This window comes from Cryptomeria japonica, chromosome 10 (genome assembly GCF_030272615.1).
Source record: "Cryptomeria japonica chromosome 10, Sugi_1.0, whole genome shotgun sequence".
Taxonomy (NCBI): Eukaryota; Viridiplantae; Streptophyta; class Pinopsida; order Cupressales; family Cupressaceae; genus Cryptomeria; species Cryptomeria japonica.
Window position 1 is genome coordinate 527561123 of NC_081414.1, and position 23549 is coordinate 527584671.

The following is a 23549-nucleotide window of genomic DNA, read 5'->3' on the forward strand; positions in this document are numbered from 1 at the left end:
TTAAGTCCAATTAAATTCCTTAATATTGGTAATTGTATTATAGTATAATAACCAAGACTTATATTTGTCGTTAATAATATAACAAGTCTAGACATATCACCCTTATAAATTATAAACAAGTTTTCCAAATAAACATAATTGTTAACTTCATGATAGAACCCTCAAATGCATATCACTAATTATAAGGAATAGTAGATGTGAATAAATAAAGAACCAAGTCTATATAATTTATATATGGATATAGATTTATTATGTAATTTCAATCTTGATTATTATAATTTAGTCTTGATTGTTTAAAAATGATTTCTAAAGAATATTTCAAGCAACTATTGGAAATATAATACTTCTTGTTTATCTTTATATTTCTACAATCATAAATTGTTTAAATATCTTGATTTAAAATAAATAAATTTATAACATAAAATAAGCTAATATAATAAAAAATAATATATATAAAAAATTTAAATTAAAAATATATTTTAACAATATTAATTTACAATGTCATAGGGGAAAAGGTCATGGCTTTGCAATCGAGTCAAAACGCCTATTATTTATTTCTCATACGCCTGGACACTAATTTCCTTTGTTGTTTACAAGACGAAATCGTTTTTCAGCCTAAGGGCGTGGGTTGAAGGAAGAAAAAGGACAGTTTGCTGGATTTAGGGGTTTTGATCTGGTAGTGGTTGAAGAATTTGAGGTTGGGCTTGTCTCGGAATCCCATGGCGACCATCAGTCTGAGAAAGGCCAACACAAGGCTACCGCCAGAAGTGAACAGGGTACTGTACGTGAGGAATCTGCCCTTCAACATATCCTCCGAGGAGATGTATGACATTTTCGGTAAATACGGGGCGATTCGTCAAATACGCATAGGCACGAACAAGGACACCAGGGGCACTGCCTTTGTTGTTTACGAAGATATCTACGATGCCAAGAATGCTGTCGATCATCTCTCTGGTTTTAATGTGGCCAACAGGTATCTCATCGTTTTGTATTACCAGCAAGCCAAGATGAGCAAGAAGGTCGATCACAAGAAAAAAGAAGACGAGCTTGTCAAGATGCAGGAAAAATATGGGGTTTCAACCAAAGACAAATAGCCAGACTTTTTGTTCCTATATGACTACTATTTGTTTTGTAAGTTCTCTCTATAGTTTTTCTGCTGTTTAAGGCCCTTTTTTAGTTGTAAACTTGGACCTGATACAATTGGGGTCCAGGGCTTAGTTAGGGTGGCGTTTAAGATTTCATGTTTTGTGTACCTTTTAAAATTAGGGTTTAACGCATGGAGACTTTTGGGTTGGAATAGTGAGCTTTCCGCGTTGTGGTTGTCTGTTATTGTGCGAGGAAACTGTGAAATTTTCCGAAATGTAAAGTCTTCAAACTGGAATCTTGGCTCTCGTATAATTTGAAATTAGATGGATTAATGCTGTAAATTGTACTCTCAATTGTTTATGAGCAGGATTTTTTGTGTAAGACCTAATTTCTATTTTTTGGGGGATTGGAATCAGATAAATTTAGTTTTGGCATATGTTCGGACTATAGCATTGAGAGTATCTTGTATATGGTCACAGGATTCAAAATTTGAAACAATTAATGGCTTGGGAGAAAATGTTTTTCAAACCAGTAAATATCCTATTCAGCCCATACTTTGATCAACCTAGTAACTCTTACCAGTATAGAAGCTACTTCTTACATTTGGAGTTAGAGTAAGCCATGCTATGCTTAAAAGAGCACATTCTTAGGCATCAAGTGCACATTCTTACGTATCAAGAAGAAGAGCAGACTTGTGTATGAAGAGTAGGTTCTTATATATCAAGAAGAAGAACGGTCTCATGTATCATGAAGAAGATCTTACTCGTTTATCAAGAGCTAATTCTATGTAGGAAGGCGAGAAGGAGATTCTTATTTATTCACTTTCAAGAAAAGGTAGAGAACTTGCTACAATCTAGATGAAGATCATATGCAACAATATAGCTTTGCAGCAGCAGACTTCAGTTTTGAAATTTCCAAATACTATTCTGCTATTATTTATGGTTAACAACAATTGACAGAAACTGACATGCTTGAAGTTTTCTTAGACAACCAAACAAACTATAATCTTGCATATGATCGTGAAAATCCACTGTATAATTACATTGAAGTATTATGAGTCGGTGTATGTTGCCTACCCCAAGAAAGTCTGATGACTCAATGTGTTGATGACAATTTAATATGTGCAAGTAACATTTCAAAACAAGGCTCAATAGTTGACAAGCAGTTGTTTTGCCACAATCAGTTTCACCAACAAGAAGCACAGGCTCACGCTGCTCATAGCAACATTCCACAAGATAGAATAATCTTTTCAGGGTTTTGATCCACACAACTCTGCACAAATCATTGTCCAGCCAAAATAAATTATTATAATAACAGTAAATGAAGATTAGAATATAACTTGATGCTAGCAAAATCAATTGTAGAAAATTTAGACTCGGTTGCCGAGAACTTCCAAAGTGTTAGATGACATAGACAGGTTTACAATCTCTTGCCATCCTGTAGAATCCTGAAAAAGGTGTAACATAAAATGTTATATAAAATGAGTCGTTAAATAACATCACTAAATTAAACTCAACATCAAAATATTGAATACATACAATTTCAGTGATGCCATTAACTCCCTGCATATGAGATGACAAATTGCTATTAGGAGAGCCAACAATTTCTTTTTTGTCCTTTATTTAATATTTAATAAACATGATCAAAGATACATCCTGATTTCTACATAGACTTGCACAATAAGCCCCAATATCATATTCTTTTGTTGAAAATATTAGCTAGCTCGGATACCTTATTATTGAATTTTAATGTTGTCAATGACAATTAAAATTCATATGTATTATCTCTCATATAAATGTGTTATTGGGCTGGACCCAAATGTAAAAGCATGTAACGTGGAAGGCAATTAAATGTAATTATTGGGCTGGACGCAAATGTGTAGCGTGAGGAATGCACAATGACAATATAACATAATTAAATAAACATGCAAGCCGACTTGGGGATATTTGGCGCCAAAGGTTGATATAAAACCAACAACAAAATGAAGTCATTTGATCATCAATTCACCACGGATACAATCTGCTCTTCTACATTGGCGAACTCTCCCTCTCTTGTGCAAATTTATTTAAGACTATTGTTAGGCGAAGTTGTCAAGATCTTCAAGTGAACTTGAAGGCTCTCCTTGTGCGATTCTGCTCCAGCCTACCTAAGACATCTGCTGCTGATCTCCTTTAGTCATCTGCTGTTGATTAGTGCTGCATCCTTCATTGCTCTACTAACTTGCTGTTTGGACAGCAATCTGAGATAAGTTCGCTATATTGTAATTGCCTACATTTGAGATAATACATATCATCTTTAAGGCTGGGTTTTTCACCTCCAAGAGGGAGGTTTTCCTGGGGTATTGGTGTCTTTTGTCTTGTGTTTTATTGCTGTTACTGTTTATTCACAGTCTGATTATAATCTAATTGCTTAAATAAACATCTGATTGCGTAAAATTAACATCTGATTGCGTAAAATTAACATCTTTTAGTATTTAATTCAATTTTCAAACATCTACATACATAATTTGGCTCATACTTAGCAGCTTCAAATTATAACTATTGAATCTAGGATGGCTTAGCGTATTCATCTATGCAGCCAAACAAAAAGCAACTCATATGAAAGAAGCACTTAAAGCTTTTTTTTAAAAACTCTTGTTCTATAAATTGCTTTTTAATTGACTGGATAGCCACAAGTCTTGACCCATGGATACCTTATGCCAACTATTTTATTCATGTGAGTGCAGTCTTCATTACTTTCATAATCATCATCACTGGTAGAATATTCGTAGTCATATACATCGCCGTCTTCTTCATACACAGTTTGATGAGGGAATTCAGTTTTGTTGGCAGCCGCTTTGTCCATGACTGTTTCATCAATGTAATTTGCCATCAGTGAAGTCAAGTCCTCCTCCAATCTCACTAAACTCGGATCCCCGATTCCATTATATAAAAGCTTCATTCCACATTCTTTAATTTGAATATTTGTGCCTTTTGCCATCACTTGAAGATGATCAATATTTTTCAGTCTCATGGTGAGCCGATGATTAGCCCCATATAGACAAATGTACAACTGATCACCTTCAACTTTCTGTCTATTACTAAAGACTGTAGACCAGAATTCTTCCCCATTATCTCCTCTAATGCTCATCTTCATGCAGTTTAGAGAAAGGGATTCATCACTTCGGAAGTCATACATGAATTTCAAAACAAAGCACTGTAAAACTCCTCCACATCGGGCTGTCTTGTTTACAGGAGAGATTAGCATATCTGTGAAATTCTGATCTTGCAGATATTGATCCCTTGATTTATGTTCTAACCATTGTGGAATTCCATTTGCATAAACACTCAACTCTTGTAAGTTGGGCATATCCTGTGAAGTATATACGTTTGGTCAGAGTTTTAAATTATCAGAACATGTAGAAGCATTTAAATATTATATTCTAAGTTTTGATTTGTTTAGATGATTCATTTGAAATCATAATAATAGGGGGTTCTATTGAGAAGCTACGGCAATTTTAGATGAGTCACTTGAACAAATCAAAACTTCGAATATGCGACACCTTTACCATCTTTAAGAAAACCAAAAATAACAGAGATGCTGATTGTCAGGAATTGATCCTTTACCTGGCAATTTCTTAATCCTACATGACTGATAAGCTCTTATATTTTAAAAGTGCTAAAGACAGCAAATTCAATGAGAAAGAAAATAATAGAATATACCTTGATCCATTGGTTAAGTCCTAATGCAGAGTAATCCTACATGACTGACGAGCTCTTATGCTTTAAAGCAAAGTTCAAAAACTCGGACTCGCCACGGACTCGGCAAACCAAAAATTTGGACTTGGACTCGGACTCGTGAAAGACTCGCGAAAGACTCGGCAAGGACTCGACAAGGACTCGACAAAAAAAAACTGTAGTTTTACAAAAAAACATAAAGAAATTAATGCATTTAGAGAACATAGGAGCCATAATTGAAACATTACACATGTCATATGATCTAAAAACGCGCAATATTTGAAATTTGAAATACTAAATCTAAATACCCAGATTTCTTCAATGCTAATTGTGCTGTTATATGGAGCCTAATCAGATTCGGAGGTTAAATTTTCACTACTTCCATCAGCGCAGTTTCCCCCTATATTTTTCGACGGGGGTTTGGGGTCAAGGGTCATCGCCCCTTGCGGGGTCGAGGGGCAGGATAGAAGGCGGGGTCGAGGGGCAGCGCCCCACGAGGCCAAAAATACTTTTATTATTTTATATAGGCGTCGGGTGTTATTTCTCTATTGGCAAAAAAACCCTCCATGAGATATTTCACTCCCTCAATTACGCCAAATGAAGGCAAACAAATAAAAATAAAACTCACTTTTAAAGGTTGCATGACGTTTTTTTTGGGTCGCGCGAGTCCATTTGAAAGACTCGCGAGTCCTTGCAAAAGACTCGCAAGTCTTTCAGATGGACTAGTCGACTTGCGGCTCCCAAGGACTCGCGAGTCCGTGGCGAGTCCGCGATTTTTTGAACTATGCTTTAAAGAGTGCTAAAGACAACACAAATTCAATGAGAAAGAATATAATATAATATACCTTGATCCATTGGTTAAGTCCTAATGCAGAGTAATCTTACATGACTGATGAGCCCTTATACTTTAAAGAGTGCTGAAGACAACAAATTCACATTTGAGAAAGAAAATAATAGAATATACCTTGATCCATTGGTTAAGTCCTAATGCAAAGTAATCCTACATGACTGATGAGGCATTATGCCTTAAAGAGTGCTAAAGAAGATACAAATTCAATGAGAAAGAAAATAATAGAATATACCTCGATCTGTTGGTTAAGTCTTAATGCAGAGTAATCCTACATGACTGATGAGCCCTTTATTAGAATATTTAATTATATTTTAGTCACCTATATTTAGTTCCTTGTTTAATGGTCATTTAGCTTTTTAGTTAATTAGCTTTTTAGTTAATTAGCTTTTAAGCTTTATTTAGCTTTCACGCTTAATTTAGCGTTTAGCTCTTTAATCTTTTACTTTAACATTATGTTCTAATTATAGAACATCGTCTTGTAACCTCTATATATACGTGTGTATATCGTTCAATGTAACCATCCGATTATTGAATCATTCATTCAATTTATTTTTCATGGTATAAGAGCAGGTCGATGGGATTCTTTAAAGTTTGGCGAATTTTTATGGCCTTCTTTTTGGAATATTTTCCAGATTTTTTTTATTGTTTTTTTTTTTTGCTTTTTTGAAGGCTTTTTGAGGGTTTCGAGGGTTTCTGGTTTGTGGGCGAATTTCTTTGTGCTGGGCAGCAGTTCATGCTTTTTTTAGGGTTCTCGAGATTTTCGGGCCTGCGACCTGGAGGTTTTTTTTTGCAGATTGAAATTTTTTCTAGGGTTTCTGCAATTTTCAACTAGGGTTTTGACCCTTTAGTTCAAGTCAAAATTTTATTCTGGTTGGAGATTCTTGGTGGGTTTTTTGAGACCTCAACTGGGTCATCGTCAGATTTTTTTGGGTGCATTGTTTTCCATGCCTCGATTTTTGAGCTGTTGGATTTGCATTCTGTTTTCAGATTCTTGGTGGGTTTTTCGAGAGCTTTTCAGGGTTGGTCTCAGATTTTTCTGGGTGCCTTGTTTTCCGCACTTCGAATTTTGTGCCAGCAAATTTGCCTTGGAATTTAAAAACAGTTCACAATTTCTGCTATTTCTGTGGACGTTGGGATTTTTGCTATTTTTTAGGCACCATGTTTTCAGTGTGCAGAAAATTTTAATTTATGGGTTTCTTCCAAACCTCGAAATTCGTGCCTTGGATTTTGTGCCAGAATTCTCCTATAGGGTTTCAGTTTTTTCAGCAGCTGCTTCTATTTTGATTTTAAAAAAAATCAGATTCTTTTGTCTCTTGCTTTCACTTAGTTGACCTCGATCAACCTCGATTTCCGTGATGGCATCATTAACCAACATCATGTTGGAACACAGTCAGAAGTTCAACGGCCACAACTACAACACCTGGAAACAGCGTATGCTTACCATCTTTGAGTATCGTTGCCTTGATCAACTTGTCGTCCTACAATAACAGGTGATGATCAAGACAAACATGATGTGAAGAATCGAGAGGCTGTCATGCTTATCAAACTCTCCGTCACAGATGGTCAACTCCCACAGGTGCCTTCAGGTAAAACAACAAAAGAGATCTGGGATCTTTTGAAGGATCTTCATGAAACGTCCGACAAGAGCCGAGCTTTCTTTCTAAAGAATATGTTGTTTTCTATCATGATGGATGAGAAGTCATCTATCCAGGCACATCTTACGAAGATCAAGGACATCCATGATCAGTTAGAAGCTATAGGCCGAACCATGGTGGAAGAGGATATGGTAGTGATCACGTTGAAAAGCCTTCCCAGATCCTACGAGCATTTCATTGATACGCTCAATATCTCCTCTACTAGTGTTGATTTGAAGTTTCTTGATCTTTGCAACAAGCTGCTACAACAGGATCGATGGAAGCAACAATTTGGACGCAGCGCTAGTTCATCCACTGAACAGGCTTTCACAGTCTTAGCTTCGCATAAGTACAAGGGTAAAGCTCCGTCCTTCGAGCATAAAGGACAAGGTCAAGGTCAAGGTCAACCTCAGCAGTCTTCCAAAAAGAAGAGCTTACAGTGTTCCTACTGTCATATATATGGCCATTTGGTGAAATATTGCCGGAAATTGATAGCATCCCAGCAATCCAAACAGGGAGTGTCCAAGCAGAAAGCCAATTCTGCCACGCATCTTGATTAGAAGGAATCTGCCTTCTATGCGTTCATGGCCCAAACCTCCTCTGATGATGTTCAATCATCAGCCTGGTACATTGACTCTGGAGCCTCTCATCATTTCACATATCGTCGGGATTGGTTTACAAAGTACATGCCTTTCACTGATTCAGCGATCTTTGGTGGAGGCGAAGAGTATACTGTTGTCGGCAAGGGCAACGTTCAGATTTCAACTAGTGGGAGGGATTTAATATTCCTCAATGTATACTTTGTACCTGGTATGAAGCTCAATCTACTGTCAATCAGTCAGATTATGCAGCATTCACCACAGCTAGATGTTGTCTTCGGGTTGCACAAGTGCAGCATTGTTGACAGGGAGACTCGCACTACAATTGCAGTTGGTATTGAGGATCATGGTCTTTATAGACTTGTTGATTCTACTGGTTCTCAGGAGCTCGCCATGGCAGTTAGGAGTATTTCCATCAACACTCTTTGGCATCAACGATATGGGCATCTCAATGTCCACTATCTCTCTTAGTTGGTTCGAGAGGATCTAGTCGTAGGATTACTTGAGATTCAAACTCAGAATCATGGAGTTTGCGGAGCGTGTCAAGCTGGAAAGCAGCACAGGACTCCGTTTTCAGATGGAGACGCTTGGAGAGCATCCAAGGTCTTGCAGCTCGTTCATGCAGACATCTGTGGTCCCATGAACACTCCATCCGTCACTAGATGCAGGTATTTTCTATTATTTGTTGATGATTTCAGTAGACGCATGTGGGTTTATTTTCTTAAGTAGAAATCAGAGGTGTTCACCATGTTTCAAACGTTTAAGGCCTTAGTGGAAAAAAAGTCTACCTGTCAAATAGTCACTCTTTAGTCTGACAATGGAGGGGAATTTTGTTCTACAGAGTTCACCAACTTTTGTGCATCACATGGCATTAAGCATCAGCTTACTACACCTTACACCCCACAACAGAACGGTGTTGTTGAGCGTAGGAATCGTACAGTCACTGAGATGGCTCAGTCTATGTTGGAGCATAGAAATGTTCCAAAACACTTTTGGGCGAAAGTGGTCTTCACTGCAGTCTACCTTCTGAAATGGTCTCCCACAAAGGCCGTTAAGAAGATGACTCCAGAGGAAGCTTGGTTTGGCAGGAAGCCCAAAATCGGTCATTTGAAAGTTTTTGGCTCTACAGCTTATGTTTGGATTCCAGATGCCACACGCACCAAACTGGATCCAAAGAGTCAGAAATTGATGTTCATCGGCTACAGTGACAACCACAAGGCATATCGGTTGGTTGATATAGACACTAATCACCTCATATTTAGTCGAGATGTAGCATTTGATGAAGAAAGAGGGCCTTTTCAGCCTTCCTCTCCTGATTTGAGTACTGAGGATCACCCTCCAAAGGCTGTAAGTATGGGTGTTTGTCTTCCCTTAGCTCCACTTGATGGGAGGGATTTAGTTGACTCTGAAGTTGTGGGGTCTCCTAGGCATGACATTGCACCCCTTGACTTTCCTCAGGATCTTCTCGATCCACATTCAGAGGAGCTTGCTCCAGATATTCCAGGCATTCTTCATCCTGCAGCAGATGTTGGTACTTCTACTCTCCGGCCTAAGTGGTGGGCCAAGACCATTGGTGATCTTCATGATGATGAGCTCATTGAGGGTAGATCTGTTAGAGGTAAGAGCCAGCAACACAGTTAATTTTGCTCTTGTGGCCAACATTCACAGTATTTATGACCCTCAAACTTATACAGAGGCTAAAGGTGTACCTGAATGGGAAAAGGCTATGGCAGCGAAGCAACATAGTCTTCTGAAAAACAACACCTGGGTATTGTTTGATCTTCCTCCAGGAAAGAAGCCCATTGGCTGCAAATGGGTGTTTAAAGTCAAGTATAAAGTTGATGGAAGTCTTGATAAGTACAAGGCTCGGTTGGTGGCAAAAGGGTTTTCACAGAAGGAGGGCATCGACTGCTCACACAGCCAAGATGAGTACCATTAGGCTTGTCCTCGCTCTCTCAGCTCAATTTGGATGGAAAGTCCATCAAATGGACGTCAAGAGTGCCTTTCTCAATGGTGATTTGCAGGAAGAAGTCTACATGACGCAGCCTCTAGGTTTCAAGGTTGCCGGTAAGGGACACTAGGTATGTAGACTAGTCAAAGCACTCTATGGCCTCAAACAGGCTCCTCGTGCATGGTACATCAAAATTGATAAGTACTTGATTGATCAAGGCTTTCAGAGGAGTCCTTCAGATCCCAATTTGTATTTCAAACATACTAGTGATGATATTCTATTTCTAGTAGTCTATGTTGATGATCTCATCATTACTGGCAATGCAGCACATCTGATCATGCAGGTCAAACAGAATTTGTGTCAGCATTTTGATATGACAGATTTGGGACTTCTCCATTATTGTCTCGGTGTAGAGGTTTGGTAGACTGATAGCCACATATTCATTTCTCAGTCAAAGTATGCCAAGAGCCTACTAGATAAGTTTCGAATGCAAGATTGTAAACTTGCATCTACACCTATGGAGATAGGGCTCAAATTATCAGCCAAATCAGATTCACCTGTAGTGGATGAATCTTCATTCAGGCAACTAGTGGGCAGCCTCATCTATCTCACCGCCACTAGACCTGACATTAGTTATGCTGTGAGCTATATTTCTCGCTTCATGTCAGCCCCAAAAGTTGAACATTGGGTTGCAGCGAAGCGTGTGCTTAGATATGTAAAGGGCACTCCTGATTTTGGCATTCTATACAACAGAAACAAAGATCCTAGGCTGGTTGGTTTCACAGACTCAGATTGGGCAGGTTGTGTTGATGCCAGAAAGTCAACTTCTGGGTATGTTTTCAGCTTGGGTACAGGTGCAGTCACATGGACCAGCATGAAGCAACAGGCAATAACTCTTTCCTTGACCGAAGCAGAGTATCGGGGAATTGTTAAGGCAACATGTGAGGCAATTTGGCTACGTAGGATGCTTGCAGACATGCAAATGTCTCAACCAGGACCTACTCCCTTGTTTTGTGATAATCAAGGTGTTCTAAAATTAGCCAAAAATCCAGTCTTCCATGAGCGGACAAAGCATGTGGAGCTTCATTGTCATTTCATCCACCAATATGTTGAAGATGGATCAGTGATACTGCAGTACATTCCTACAGAAGATCAGATTGCAGATATCCTCACCAAGTCCCTGAGCTCGGCAAAGTTTCTCAAATTTAGAGGGCAGCTTGGTGTGATAGATAGCATGACCATTAAGGGAGGGTATTAGAATATTTAATTATATTTTAGTCACCTATATTTAGTTCCTTGTTTAATGGTCATTTAGATTTTTAGTTAATTAGCTTTTAAGCTTTATTTAGCATTTAGCTTTTTCTTTTTAGTTAATTAGCTTTTAAGCTTAATTTAGCTTTCATGCATAATTTAGCGTTTAGCTCTTTAATCTTTTACTTTAACGTTATGTTCTAATTATAGAACATCGTCTTGTAACCTCTATATATACGTGTGTATTGTAATTTTTGTGCCCTAGATCAGTAATCAAATTTATTTCCTTTAATTATGCCCTAGTTTGTTAATCAGATTTGTAACATCATAATTCAGTAAACTCAAAAATGAAGGAAGTAAACAAAAGACAAACACAAAAATCCTCGGAAAACCTCCAAGGAGGAAAAACCCAGCATTAAAGACCCACAGGTCAGATTATATATTCTCCCTTAATATCACAAGTACAATACTTAGCTTCCTTGTCAGATCTGATCCCTTTTGTATGACAGATCTGCACTTCTAAGCTCTTCAAGTCTGCACCAAAATTGCCTATCTCCTCTTGGACAAGTTCGCATAAGTCTAGACAAGTGCGCACCTTCCTTGTGTAAATTTGCACTTTTTCATGCAGAGCTGATTCACTGAATACTTGAATGAATTGTCTTTGCAAGATATCTTTATTTATATGTGTCTTAGCCTTTATTGATTCAAGTCGGCCTCCTTCCTTTTGGTGCCAATATAGTTATTGTGGCGTGGGGTATTTAGGATGGCATGCAAGCATAGGGCTGGGCTTAATCTTGGGGGCACGTTACCCTTTAGGATAGGGCCCAGTCCTAAATGGGTTCGGATGTTGCCTTAAGGCAATCCGAACCCATATATTGACCTAGTTACAAACAACACTCTCTCTTAACTAGGGAAAAAGAGAATACATAATCTGAACCTTTAGAGTTTCATCTAGCACACAAGCATAGAATTACATTTTCCACCTAGCACAGAAGCATAGGATGGTTCTAGCACACAAGCATAGAAAGTGTAATACACAAGTGGGTCTTTACATAATTACAATCATCCATCTAGCACACAAGCATAGATTGGACACAATTCATTCTTGCACACAAGCAAAGAATGATTCAAAGGGCTGCAAATAGAGTCACTGAGATTGGAGCTCCTTCTTAATCAGGGTTCCGTTTTCCACAATACCAAGTCTGTCTCTGAAGTATTCGAACTTCACTCTGGATAAAGGTTTGGTAAGGATGTCCGCAACCTGTTCATCCATGCTAATGTACTTTAGATGAATGGCGCCTCTTTGCACCATATCCCGAATGAAGTGATAGTGCGTTTCCACATGTTTGGACCGGTCATGGAATACAAGATTTACTGACATCTTTATACAACTTTGATTATCACAATGAATGGTGGTAGGACCACTAGTTTGACCAAATAATCCAACGAGGAGTTTGCGAAGCCGCACTGCTTCTCTGGATGCCACAGATGTTGCAATGTACTCAACTTCTACAGTGCTCAATGCTACGGAAGATTGCTTTCTACATGCCCAAGAGATCACTGCAGAACCCAAGTTGAAGTAGATACCCGAAGTACTTTTCCCGTCCTTGACACTTCCTGCCCAATCTGAATCTGAATAGCCTTCCAAGAATATTGAAGTGTTAAGTGAATACTTCAGCCCATAACCAATAGTGCCATGCAGGTATCTTAGGATGTGCTTGGCAGCCACCAGGTGAACAAGTTTAGGCAAGCTCACGAACTAACTGAGGGCATTCACAGCATAACAGATATCTGGCCTTGTATTGACTAGATACATTAATGATCCAATCAGCTGCCTGTACTCAGATGGATCTGCAAAATCAGAGTTAGCTGCTGAAACACTTAACTTCTTTAAGTTAGATTCCATAGCAGTATGCATGGGTTTACAATCCATCATTCTAAATCTTTTCAGAATATCAATAGTATATTTTCCTTGACTTAGAAAAATTTCATTGGATTTTTTTGCCATACTTTTAACCCTAGGAAGTAATGCATTAGAGCTAAATCCTTCATTTCAAATTCTGAGGCTAATTCTTTCTTACATCTTGTAATTAATTTATTTTCACCAGTGAGAAATAAATCATCCACATACAAAACCAAAATAAGCATATCATCATTATAAACCTTTAGGTAAATGTTAGCATCAACATCATTCTTACGAAACCCTAAGCTTAGTAAGTACTTATCAATTCTTTCATACCAAGCCTGAGGAGCCTGTTTGAGCCCATATAAGGCTTTCTTCAACCTGCAAACGTGAGAATCTCTTTTATGGATTACATAACCTTTTGGTTGCTCAATATAGACTTCTTCCTCAATAACAGCATTGAGGAAGGCTGTCTTAACGTCCATTTGATGCAGTTCCCAACCTTTGGCTGCAGCAATAGCTATTATAGATCTAATAGAAGTATATCTAGCAACAGGAGCAAAAGTTTCCTCATAATCTATTCCTTCCTTTTGAGAAAAACCACGAGCTACAAACATAGCTTTGTATTTTTCAATACTACCATCAGCATTATGCTTAATTTTAAACAACCATTTAGAGGAAACAACAAACTTACCTTTGGGTCTGGGTACAATGTCCCAGACATCATTCTTGATGATAGACCCATACTCTTCATCCATGGCTAATTTCCAAGCATGATGGGACATAGCTTCTTCTACATTGTGAGGTTCAGACTCAATGATATTACACATCACAGAAATGTAGTTGGCGTGATTTTGGAATCTCTTGCTATCTCTAAAGGTTCCTTTGGGAGCAGCAAATCCTTCAACATCTTGAATAGTGTTTCTAACCCAAAGTGCTCTCTTCTTGCAGACCACAATATCCTGAGGTATATCGGTAGAGTGCATGGGTTTTGTTGGGTCATTCTGAACTTCCTGATCTGGAAGGTCAGTAGACTCCTCCTGTATCTCAGGGTTAGCATCAACTATTGAATCTTGATTTTCAATCACCATATCATTATTGTTGGATAATGAACCTTTAGATCTTTTGAAAGCAATATCTTTTTCAAAAGTTACATCTCTACTTACCTCAACATACCTTTGACTTGAAATATAGATCCTGAAGGCTTTGGAAGATTCGCTGTATCCCACTAAGATGCTTTTCTTTCCAGATGAATCCAACTTGGTTCGTTTTTCTTTAGGCACATGAACATACACCGGGCTCCCGAATATCCTTAGGTGGCTGATGTCAAGTTTGATTCCTGTAAAGGCTTCTTTAGGAGTCACATCCTTTAGGGCACGATGAGGACATCTATTCTGAATATAAACTGCTGTTTTGGATGCTTCCGCCCATAGAAAAGGTTGCAGGTCTTGATCATGGATCATGGCTCTTGCAGCTTCAACAATGGTCCCGTTCTTTCTTTCAGCAACTCCATTTTGCTGAGGATTGTAGGGAACATAGAACTCCCTCTTACTTACTGCTTTAACACAAAAGTCATAGAAACTATCTGAGGTGTATTCACCTCCATTGTCAAACCTTAAACATTTAATTCGATTTCCTGTAGTATTTTCAACTAAGGCTTTGAATTCTTTAAATCTGTTTAGGACTTCTTCAAACTCTATAGATTTAAGAAAGTAGATCCATGTTTTCCGAGAGAAATCATCGATATGAAGATAACATAGTACAGGAAACCGCTAGGAGATGCTACAGACATAGGACCACATAAATCTGAATGAATAAGTTCTAACTTTTCTTTAGCCCTACTATCGCTTTTATGAAAAGGATTCTTTACATTCTTACCCATTGCACAACCTTTACAAGCATCATCATGAGATAAACTAAGTTTAGGCATACCTTTAACCATTTTACCGAGAGTGGGAAGAGCTTGAAAGTGCAGATGTCCAAGTCTTCTATGCCATAGCTCGCATGATTCAGGGGCCTCATGAATGAGAGCTTGAATTGGATTAGCTGCAAGCTTATATAAACTATCATATCTATTTCCAATAACACGAGCAGTTTTGAAATTAGATTTCTTAGACCAAGCGAGTACTTTCCCTTCAGAAAATGCTTTTTGCAAACCCTTATCTTCTAAGGCAGAAATGGAAATAAGATTTCTTTTAATACCAGGTACAAAGAGAATATCACAGAGTTGTAAGGAAATACCAGAATCTAGTTTTAAAGAGGTAGTACCAGAACCTTTTACCGAGTATCGAGCATCATCACCGATTACCACATGAAGGTTGGTGTCCTTTTCAATCAGATCTGAGAGATGCTCACGAAAACCTGAGATGTGTCTGGAGGCATCACTGTCAAGTATCCACGTATTACTGTCCGTAGGAACATTGCTGGATAGAGCAGAGATAAGAAGATAATCCTCACTTTGTTCGGCAACTTCATTTAAATTGACTTCCCTTTCCTTTGGATCATTTTGACAATCTCTGGCATAGTGACCATACTTATCACATCTGAAGCAACGAATGTGAGAGGAATCTCTTGACTTCTTCCTTGGATCACAGGAGGAGGATCTAAAATCTTTGCTTCTCTTTTCTTTCTTCCAATGTCCACCTTTCCTAGATTTATCTAAGAGAACATGATTATCTTTGTGAGAGTTCTTGAGTTTTTCTCTTACCTCAATTTAAGATTCCTCTTCGATGCAATCAAATTGAAGACGCTCAAAGTTGGGACGATCGGCTCTTCCACCAATGCTACGAATGAATGGTTCCCATTCATCAGGTAGACCATTTAATGCAATCATAACAAGATCTTTATCCGAGATTTGGCAATCAAGAGTATTTAGCTTGTCTTTTAGTTCATTGATCTTTATGAAGTAGGTTATGATTGAGTCTTCTTCTTTCATTTTCATGTGAAGAAGCTGCTGTCTTAGAGCAAGAGCCCTGCTGAGATTGTTGACTTCATACATCCCTTCCAAGTGTTTGATCATTTCCCTGGCAGACGCAAACTTTGATATGACAGTGACAAGATGATTCTTGACCGATTCAATTATGATCTTCCTAGCCTTGAGGGAGTCTTTCTTGAACTGTTTCAGCTCTTCAGCATCTTCTGGAGTAGACAGCCTTTCTTCTTCTACGAATTTCAGCAGATCATTCTCTTCAAGGATCAATAGAATACGTACTTTCCAAACAGCAAAATCAAGGGCTCCATCAAATCTATCTTCAACCCTCAAACCTGACATTTTAATCTGAAAACAAACAGCAGCTATATGCAACAAATGATTTACTAAAATCAGAAGTTAGTGACACCTTAGCTCTGATACCATGTAATTTTTGTGCCCTAGATCAGTAATCAGATTTATGTCCTTTAATTATGCCCTAGTTTGTTAATCAGATTTGTAACATCATAATTCAGTAAACTCAGAAATGAAGGAAGTAAACAAAAGACAAACACAAATACCCTGGGAAAATCTCCAAGGAGGAAAAACCCAGCATTAAAGACCCACAGGTCAGATTATATATTCTCCCTTAATATCACAAGTACAATACTTAGCTTCCTTGTCAGATCTGATCCCTTTTGTATGACAGATCTGCACTTCTAAGCTCTTCAAGTCTGCACCAAAATTGCCTATGTGCTCTTGGACAAGTTCACACCTTCCTTGTGTAAATTCACACTTTTTCATGCAGAGCTGATTCGCTGAATACTTGAATGAGTTGTCTTTGCAAGATATCTTTATTTATATGTGTCTTAGCCTTTATTGATTCAAGTCGGCTTCCTTCCTTTTGGCACCAATATAGTTATTGTGGCGTGGGGTATTTAGGATGGCGTGCAAGCATAGGGCTGGGCTTAATCTTGGGGGCACGTTACCCTTTAGGATAAGGCCTAGTCCTAAATGGGTTCAGATGTTGCCTTAAGGCAATCAGAACCCATATATTGACCTAGTTACAAACAACATGTATATCGTTCAATGTAATCATCCGATTATTGAATCATTCATTCAATTTATTTTTCACCCTTATGCTTTAAAGAGTAACAACACAAATTCAATGAGAAAGAAAATAATAGAATATACCTTGATCTATTGGTGAAGTCCTAATGCAGAGTAATCCTACATGACTGATGAGCCCTTATGCTTTTAAGAGTGCTAAAGACAACACAAATTCAATGAGAAAGAAAATAATAGAATATACCTTGATCGATTGTTTAAGTCCTAACATAGAGTTAATGGTTGGATTTAAACAGCACATTTCAAGATTTGAATCGTTTAGGTGGTTCATTTAAAATCACACGAATAGGTGAGTTCTACTGAAAAACTAGTGTGATTTCAGACAAACCATCTAAACAAATCAAAACTTAAAATATTTTGTTTAGACTGAAATCAAACAAACACCTTTACCATGTTTAAGTAAACAAAAATGATAGACATGCTAACTATCAACCATTGACTATAAGCACTTATGCCTTCAAAGAGTGCTAAAGACAAGGGGAAAGAAAATAATAGAAAATACCTTTATCCTCTGGCTAAGCCCTAATGCAGAGACACCGGATCCACTTAAGTACAATGTCTTCAACGAGCTTAACTCTTCAGCTCCTGCCAGGCTTCTAACCTTTCTGCATCTTGATATGTTCAGCATTATTAAGTACTGGCATGATTTGATGTCTGACAACCTTATGAGATTTTCACAGTTGCATAAGATCAATATTTTCAGCCTTTCCAAGTGGGATATATCATTGACTGTCTTCAATTGTGTACAGTCTTCAGCATCCAGCCTCACAAGTCCTTTGGGAAGGGGCGGAAGTCTTTCCAGAGATTGGCATTTGCTCAAGTTCAGCTCCTTTAAATAACAGAGGTCATGAATGGTAGAAGACAATTCATGGAAAAAATTGTTTCCTAAGTTGATAAATTGCAATGCCTGCAAATCCCCAATCTTTTCAGGAAGGCTGTCCAAGAGATTGCAATCACTAGCGTTCAACCAGAGCAGCGAATGCAGTTTAGAAAAGCTAAAAGGAAGTCTCATAAAATTACAATTATGCTTCATTTCCAGAGTTGTGAGGCTCTTAAGGTTTCCAAAACTGTCAGGTAGCATACTTAATCTGAAGCAACTGTTCATGAACATTTTCTTCAAACGAACAAGGTCTCCAAACTCCTCTGGTAAGAGATATATGCTACTACACCCATTCATATCCAGATATTCCAAACAGCAGAGCTTCCCAATTGAGGAAGGCAAACCTGTCAAACTGGCACAGCCATTTAAAACTAGTTTTTTCAGGGATGAGAGTTTCTCTAATGAAGGCAGCTCTTTTACAAGCCCCAGAGAGTGTATATCAAGCTCTTTTAGGTTAGCGAGCTGCCCAATTCTACGAGACAGTGATCTAATAGACCAGCAGCCAGTTAGAATCAACTTCTCCAGTTGAGAGAGCCTTTGTAAAGAAGGGAGCTTATTTACACATGAAAATCCTGCATCTAGCTCTACCAGAGCAGTTAGCTCTTTAAATGCACTAGGAAACTCCTTTAGTGAAAAGCAATGATGTAATGAAAGACTTTCAAGTGAGGAGAGTTTAGAGATGCTGTCTGGAAGCTCTACCAAGTTTCTGCACCCAGAAAGATTCAAGGTTTTGAGTTTTCCTAGACACCCAATAGAGCTGGGAAGTTTCTTCAAGTTGTGACATTTCTCTAAGTCCAGCATTGAAAGAGAGGATAATCTTGAGAGGTCGTCAGGAAGCTTTCTGAAGATATGCAGCATTCTTCAACCTCAGCACGCTGAGATTCCCCAATTTCTATCAAAAAAAGGAAAAAAAAACGTTTCCAGTAAATAAAAATCCATGTATAAAACATTTTTGTAGTTATGGATCTAAGTTTATCACAATTCAGAGAATTCATAACTTCAAGTTTCAGTCATTTCATATCAAGATTCAATTTTTACAAACTAAATTTTGTTGCCTCAAACAGGGAAAGGTTCATTCTTACCAGGTTTCTACTCGTTATATTCATTGCTTCTTTTGGTTTCCATATTCTTGTAATTTCCTAGTGATCTTATAGAATAGACAGAAGTTGCAGAAAGGGATTGTTTCTTTTTGGGTTTTGATGTTATAAGTAAAGTAATTGATAAATAGCAACAATTGTGAAATAAAACAGTAAACAATGTTCATATGTAAGAACACTTAAGCAATCTGAAAATACTGCAAATCATACCAAGCAAATAACCTAGTTTTGTATTCAGCAAGAATCCATACATTTATTTGGAGCTGTTCTCAATCTGGATTGATGCGAGATGGAGGAATATTACTGGCAACGAACAAGGAAGACCAAATAAGCTGAATACAACCCTTCAAGCCAACATACAAACAAGGCGTTGTTGCAAAGGAGGCGTGGAAGCTGCTGCAAATCACGTGCCAGCTGAAACAGACCAGCCGCCCTGTTGAAACCCCCAATATGCATGCTGAATCTTTAGGCCAAGAAGATTTGTCTTCTAACTCTGACAATCTCTGTGCAATTTTGGATAAATCCACTGTCAACTCTTGCTGAGGGCTACGTCCCAAGAAGCTCAGACCTGGGGTTTACGTCCCAGACCAAAATCACTCTTCCAGAGCAATTCCCAAATTCGCAAGTTTCAAAATGATCAAAGATGTTATCAATTAGGTTTTCATCTCCTTATAACTCCTTTCCCTTTGCAAGTCGAACCCTAAAGAATAATAAAGCTTGCGCTTTATAATTAAAGTGACAATTTCCCAATTATGGCGTCAAACTATAGAAAAATATCACTTTATTGCGAATAAATAGCTTCAAGCACCCAAAAAGACTCTGAGAGGTGAGAATCATGTAGCAAAATTCAAGACCTTTCCAACGAGCTATAACACATAGGCATATCAAACCAGATGAATCCAAAAACCCCTTATTACTCCGAAATGGCTATATACATAGCCTTATTTTAATTTATTTAATCGCTAACTTAGGAAATATTTAAATATATTAAAATATTTCCATAGATCCAATAATAGCCCAAAATAACCAACCAAACATGAATCTGACTTCGTCACCTGTCTGTGACTGATGTCGAACAAGATGGGCTAATTGGTAGTCCCATCCCTAAAATCTAGGGATACTCCTAGAAACTAGGAAACACACCCAATCTTCCTGAAACTGAAACCATGGTATGGTCCTGTGGAACCTTAAATATGGAAACTGCCACAACCTCCTAAAAAGTGGGAACCTCTCTCCAAACACCTGTAACTGCTCAAAAGAATCCTGCTCTACTCCTTGGTCCCCCAGGTGGTCATTCAGTCAACTGCCAGTTCTCCCTAAAAAATAGGAGACCTCCCTAAAATGTAGGAATTGTCGTATGAAAGTCCAAAACGGCTCACAGAGCCCCTGCAAAGCTCCATGACCCTCAAAATGAGTCCCCTAACCATGTCATTGACCTACGGGAACTCGAATGGTAGGTCAACCCCTGCTCATCTCATGTCACCTAGGAAAGGGGACATTACAATCTTCCCTCAAGCAATCTGCACCTGCACGCTGAAAACCAATTCACTGGATCCCATAACAATCTGATAAACGTTGCTTCACCCAACCGCTGCGCTACTCTGATATAAACATTTTTATACCCAAAGTGAAACAACTCATCATGGATCCACTGAAGAAATACACCACACATGTCAATACCAGGATCACAAATCTTTGCACTGTCATATCCATCCATCATGTCAATACTCATTATACTGCTGTTGTGAACCTGAACATCATCTAACCAGCTAAGAATTTCACTCCAATTGAAGCCACAAGTACTACCAACCATCAATGCTGATATGAATCCATCAATGAGCCAATTTCCAACAAGTAAAGTGTGCTGAATACTTTTCCAAGACCTCCAAACAGTTGTTGAAACTTTACCTATATTTCCACAAATTAATGTGCCTTCATTAAATGTTGCTAAGTAAATGTTTTGTTGAGCTATGTAACAAATGAAGTCCTTTACATGCTGATCTTCATAGTCAACTGTCAAATCTAAGAAAATTGAGTCACCAATCAATAAGTACAACGCTGCCTTATCATATGAAAGAGGTGACAAAATGAAAGGTGCATTGGGAACACCTTCTATGCCAATAAAAGATAACTCATTAGTGGCTGGTCCACTATGAGCCTCATTATCAATTCCATCACCACCATGTAAAAAATAACCAATATCAGTTGAAAAATCAGAATTAAATAGCTCGTGTTCCTCCTTACCAATATGGTGATGAGTATCATGAATGTGCTGAAGTTGAAGCTTGGCCTGATGAGCTATCAACTTGGCTTGCTTGGCTCTTGCCAACCATCCTTCATTCATCCTCTGAGATTGCTCTATATCAGCTGTCCCAAAATGCACAAAATCTGATTTATGATGGATTGTATTATTCACATTATCATAACCCATGATTGCACCATGTGTACCTTCAAGTCTAGAATGCAAATCATTATTCTCTTCTTGACCAAAGGCTGCCATATCTTGAGGAAGAGAAGTTATATCACTTTTGTTATAAACCTCGTGGGGTGGCTTGAACGACATGCTAGAGGCTGCTGATTTGCCAAGTTCAACATACACCTCCCCTATCAAGATAGACTCACACACATCTGTCAAACTCTCCTCGGAACCATCACCATTAGGCACATTTTCTGTTTTTGTTCCCATCTTCTAAGGTCTGATTTGAAAAATCAGACTCATTATGACATGTATCTTCAATATCAAAAGCATCAGTAACACCCAAACAATGAGTGTTTGCATGAGATGACCCCTCACAACCATCATCCTCATGCACCAAAGCATCGAAATCTTGATTATGCTCAGTAGCAAGACTGCTGTCATAAAAGTCAGGGCTGCTATAGCTTGTTTTCCCCTTGCATCCCTCTTGTTTAACACTCATATATTGCATGCCAACTGTAGGAATCCCTCCTCCAACTTCCTCCTCATGTGCCATGACCTTTGAATCATCATTGTGTTCATATGAAGGACTGCTGTTATAAAAATCAGAATGGTTGCCATACCTTTGTGACATGTTTTCAACATTCATAGGTACCACTTCATCCTTTGTAACATGTTCATCAAATTCCTCATAGAGATTTTTACAAACCTCATTTATGGATGAGTCAATGGGTTCTTCTCTTTTTATTTGCAGCTGATATGAATTCATAGCATCTTCAACTTCATCCAGAATACCCATAAATTGGGTGAAGGTAAGCATATCCTGTAGTTGTTTTGGAAGGGAGCAATACCCATGATAGTTGCTTATGACTGTATCATTGAATGTTTTAACAGGGGGCCTCCTTGTACTTTTAGATGTAGTTGTACCTCTAGTGTGTTTTGAACTCTTTGAAGGTGTTTGATCAAATTCACCTCCTGCTTGTTTATTTTTACATAACCCTGACATGATGATTCTTTTTCTGTCCAACCGAAAACCAAATCCAATCACACCAAGTGAATGCAATTACCACCCCACAGGCTGGCAGGATTATGCTCTGATACGACTGAAAGATCCCAAATGGATTCTTTTGCTGTTGCTGCTGTAAATTCTTAATTAAACATACTATATTTTTGTAATTTCCCTGTGATCTTATAGAATAGACAGAAGTTGCAAAAAGGGATTGTTTCTTTTTGGATTTTGATGTTATAAGTAAAGTAATTGATAAATAGCAACAACTGTGAAATAAAAGAGTAAACAATGTTCATATGTAAGAACACTTAAGCAATCTGAAAATACTGCAAATCATACCAGGCAAATAACCTAGTTTTGTATTCAGCAAGAATCCATACATTTATTTGGAGCTGTTCTCAATCTGGATTGATGCGAGATGGAGGAATATTACTGGCAACGAACAAGGAAGACCAAATAAGCTAAATACAACCCTTCAAGCCAACATACAAACAAGGCGTTGTTGCAAGGGAGGCGTGGAAGCTGTTGCAAATCACGTGCCAGCTGAAATAGACCAGCCGCCCTGTTGAGACCCCCAATATGCATGCTGAATCTTCAGGCCAAGAAGATTTGTCTTCTAACTCTGACAATCTCTGTGCAATTTTGGATAAATCCACTGTCAACTCTTGCTGAGGGCTGCGTCCCAACAAGCTTAGACCTGGGGTTTACGTCCCAGACCAAAATCACTCTTCCAGAGCAATTCCCAAATTCGCAAGTTTCAAAATGATCAAAGATGCTATCAATTAGGTTTTCATCTCCTTATAACTCCTTTCCCTTTGCAAGTCAAACCCTAAAGAATAATAAAGCTTGCGCTTTATAATTAAAGTGACAATTTCCCAATTATGGCATCAAACTATAGAAAAATATCACTTTATTGCGAATAAATAGCTTCAAGCATCCAAAAAGACTCCGAGAGGTGAGAATCATGTAGTAAAGTTCAAGACCTTTCGAATGAGCTATAACACAGGCATATCAAACCGGATGAAGCCAAAAACCCCTTATTACTCCGAAATGGCTATATACATAGCCTTATTTTAATTTATTTAATCGCTAACTTAAGAAATATTTAAATATATTAAAAT

The 23549-nt window shown here is 38.1% G+C and overlaps 1 protein-coding gene across 2 annotated transcripts in view; it reads left to right on the forward strand.

Moving 5' to 3' along the window:
- The first annotated feature begins 545 nt into the window (after positions 1-545).
- Positions 546-23549, forward strand: part of LOC131060800 (splicing factor 3B subunit 6-like protein) — a 28160-nt gene continuing 5156 nt past the window's right edge. The window contains exons 1-2 of one of the 2 annotated variants that reach the window (XM_057994211.2): positions 546-1131; positions 1267-1427. In XM_057994211.2, the coding sequence (XP_057850194.1) occupies positions 720-1094 (375 nt within the window). In that variant the 5' untranslated portion in view covers positions 546-719 and the 3' untranslated portion in view covers positions 1095-1131; positions 1267-1427. Of the gene's footprint in view, positions 1132-1266; positions 1428-23549 lie in introns of those variants that run through there. The other variant, XM_057994210.2, reaches the window with a different exon arrangement.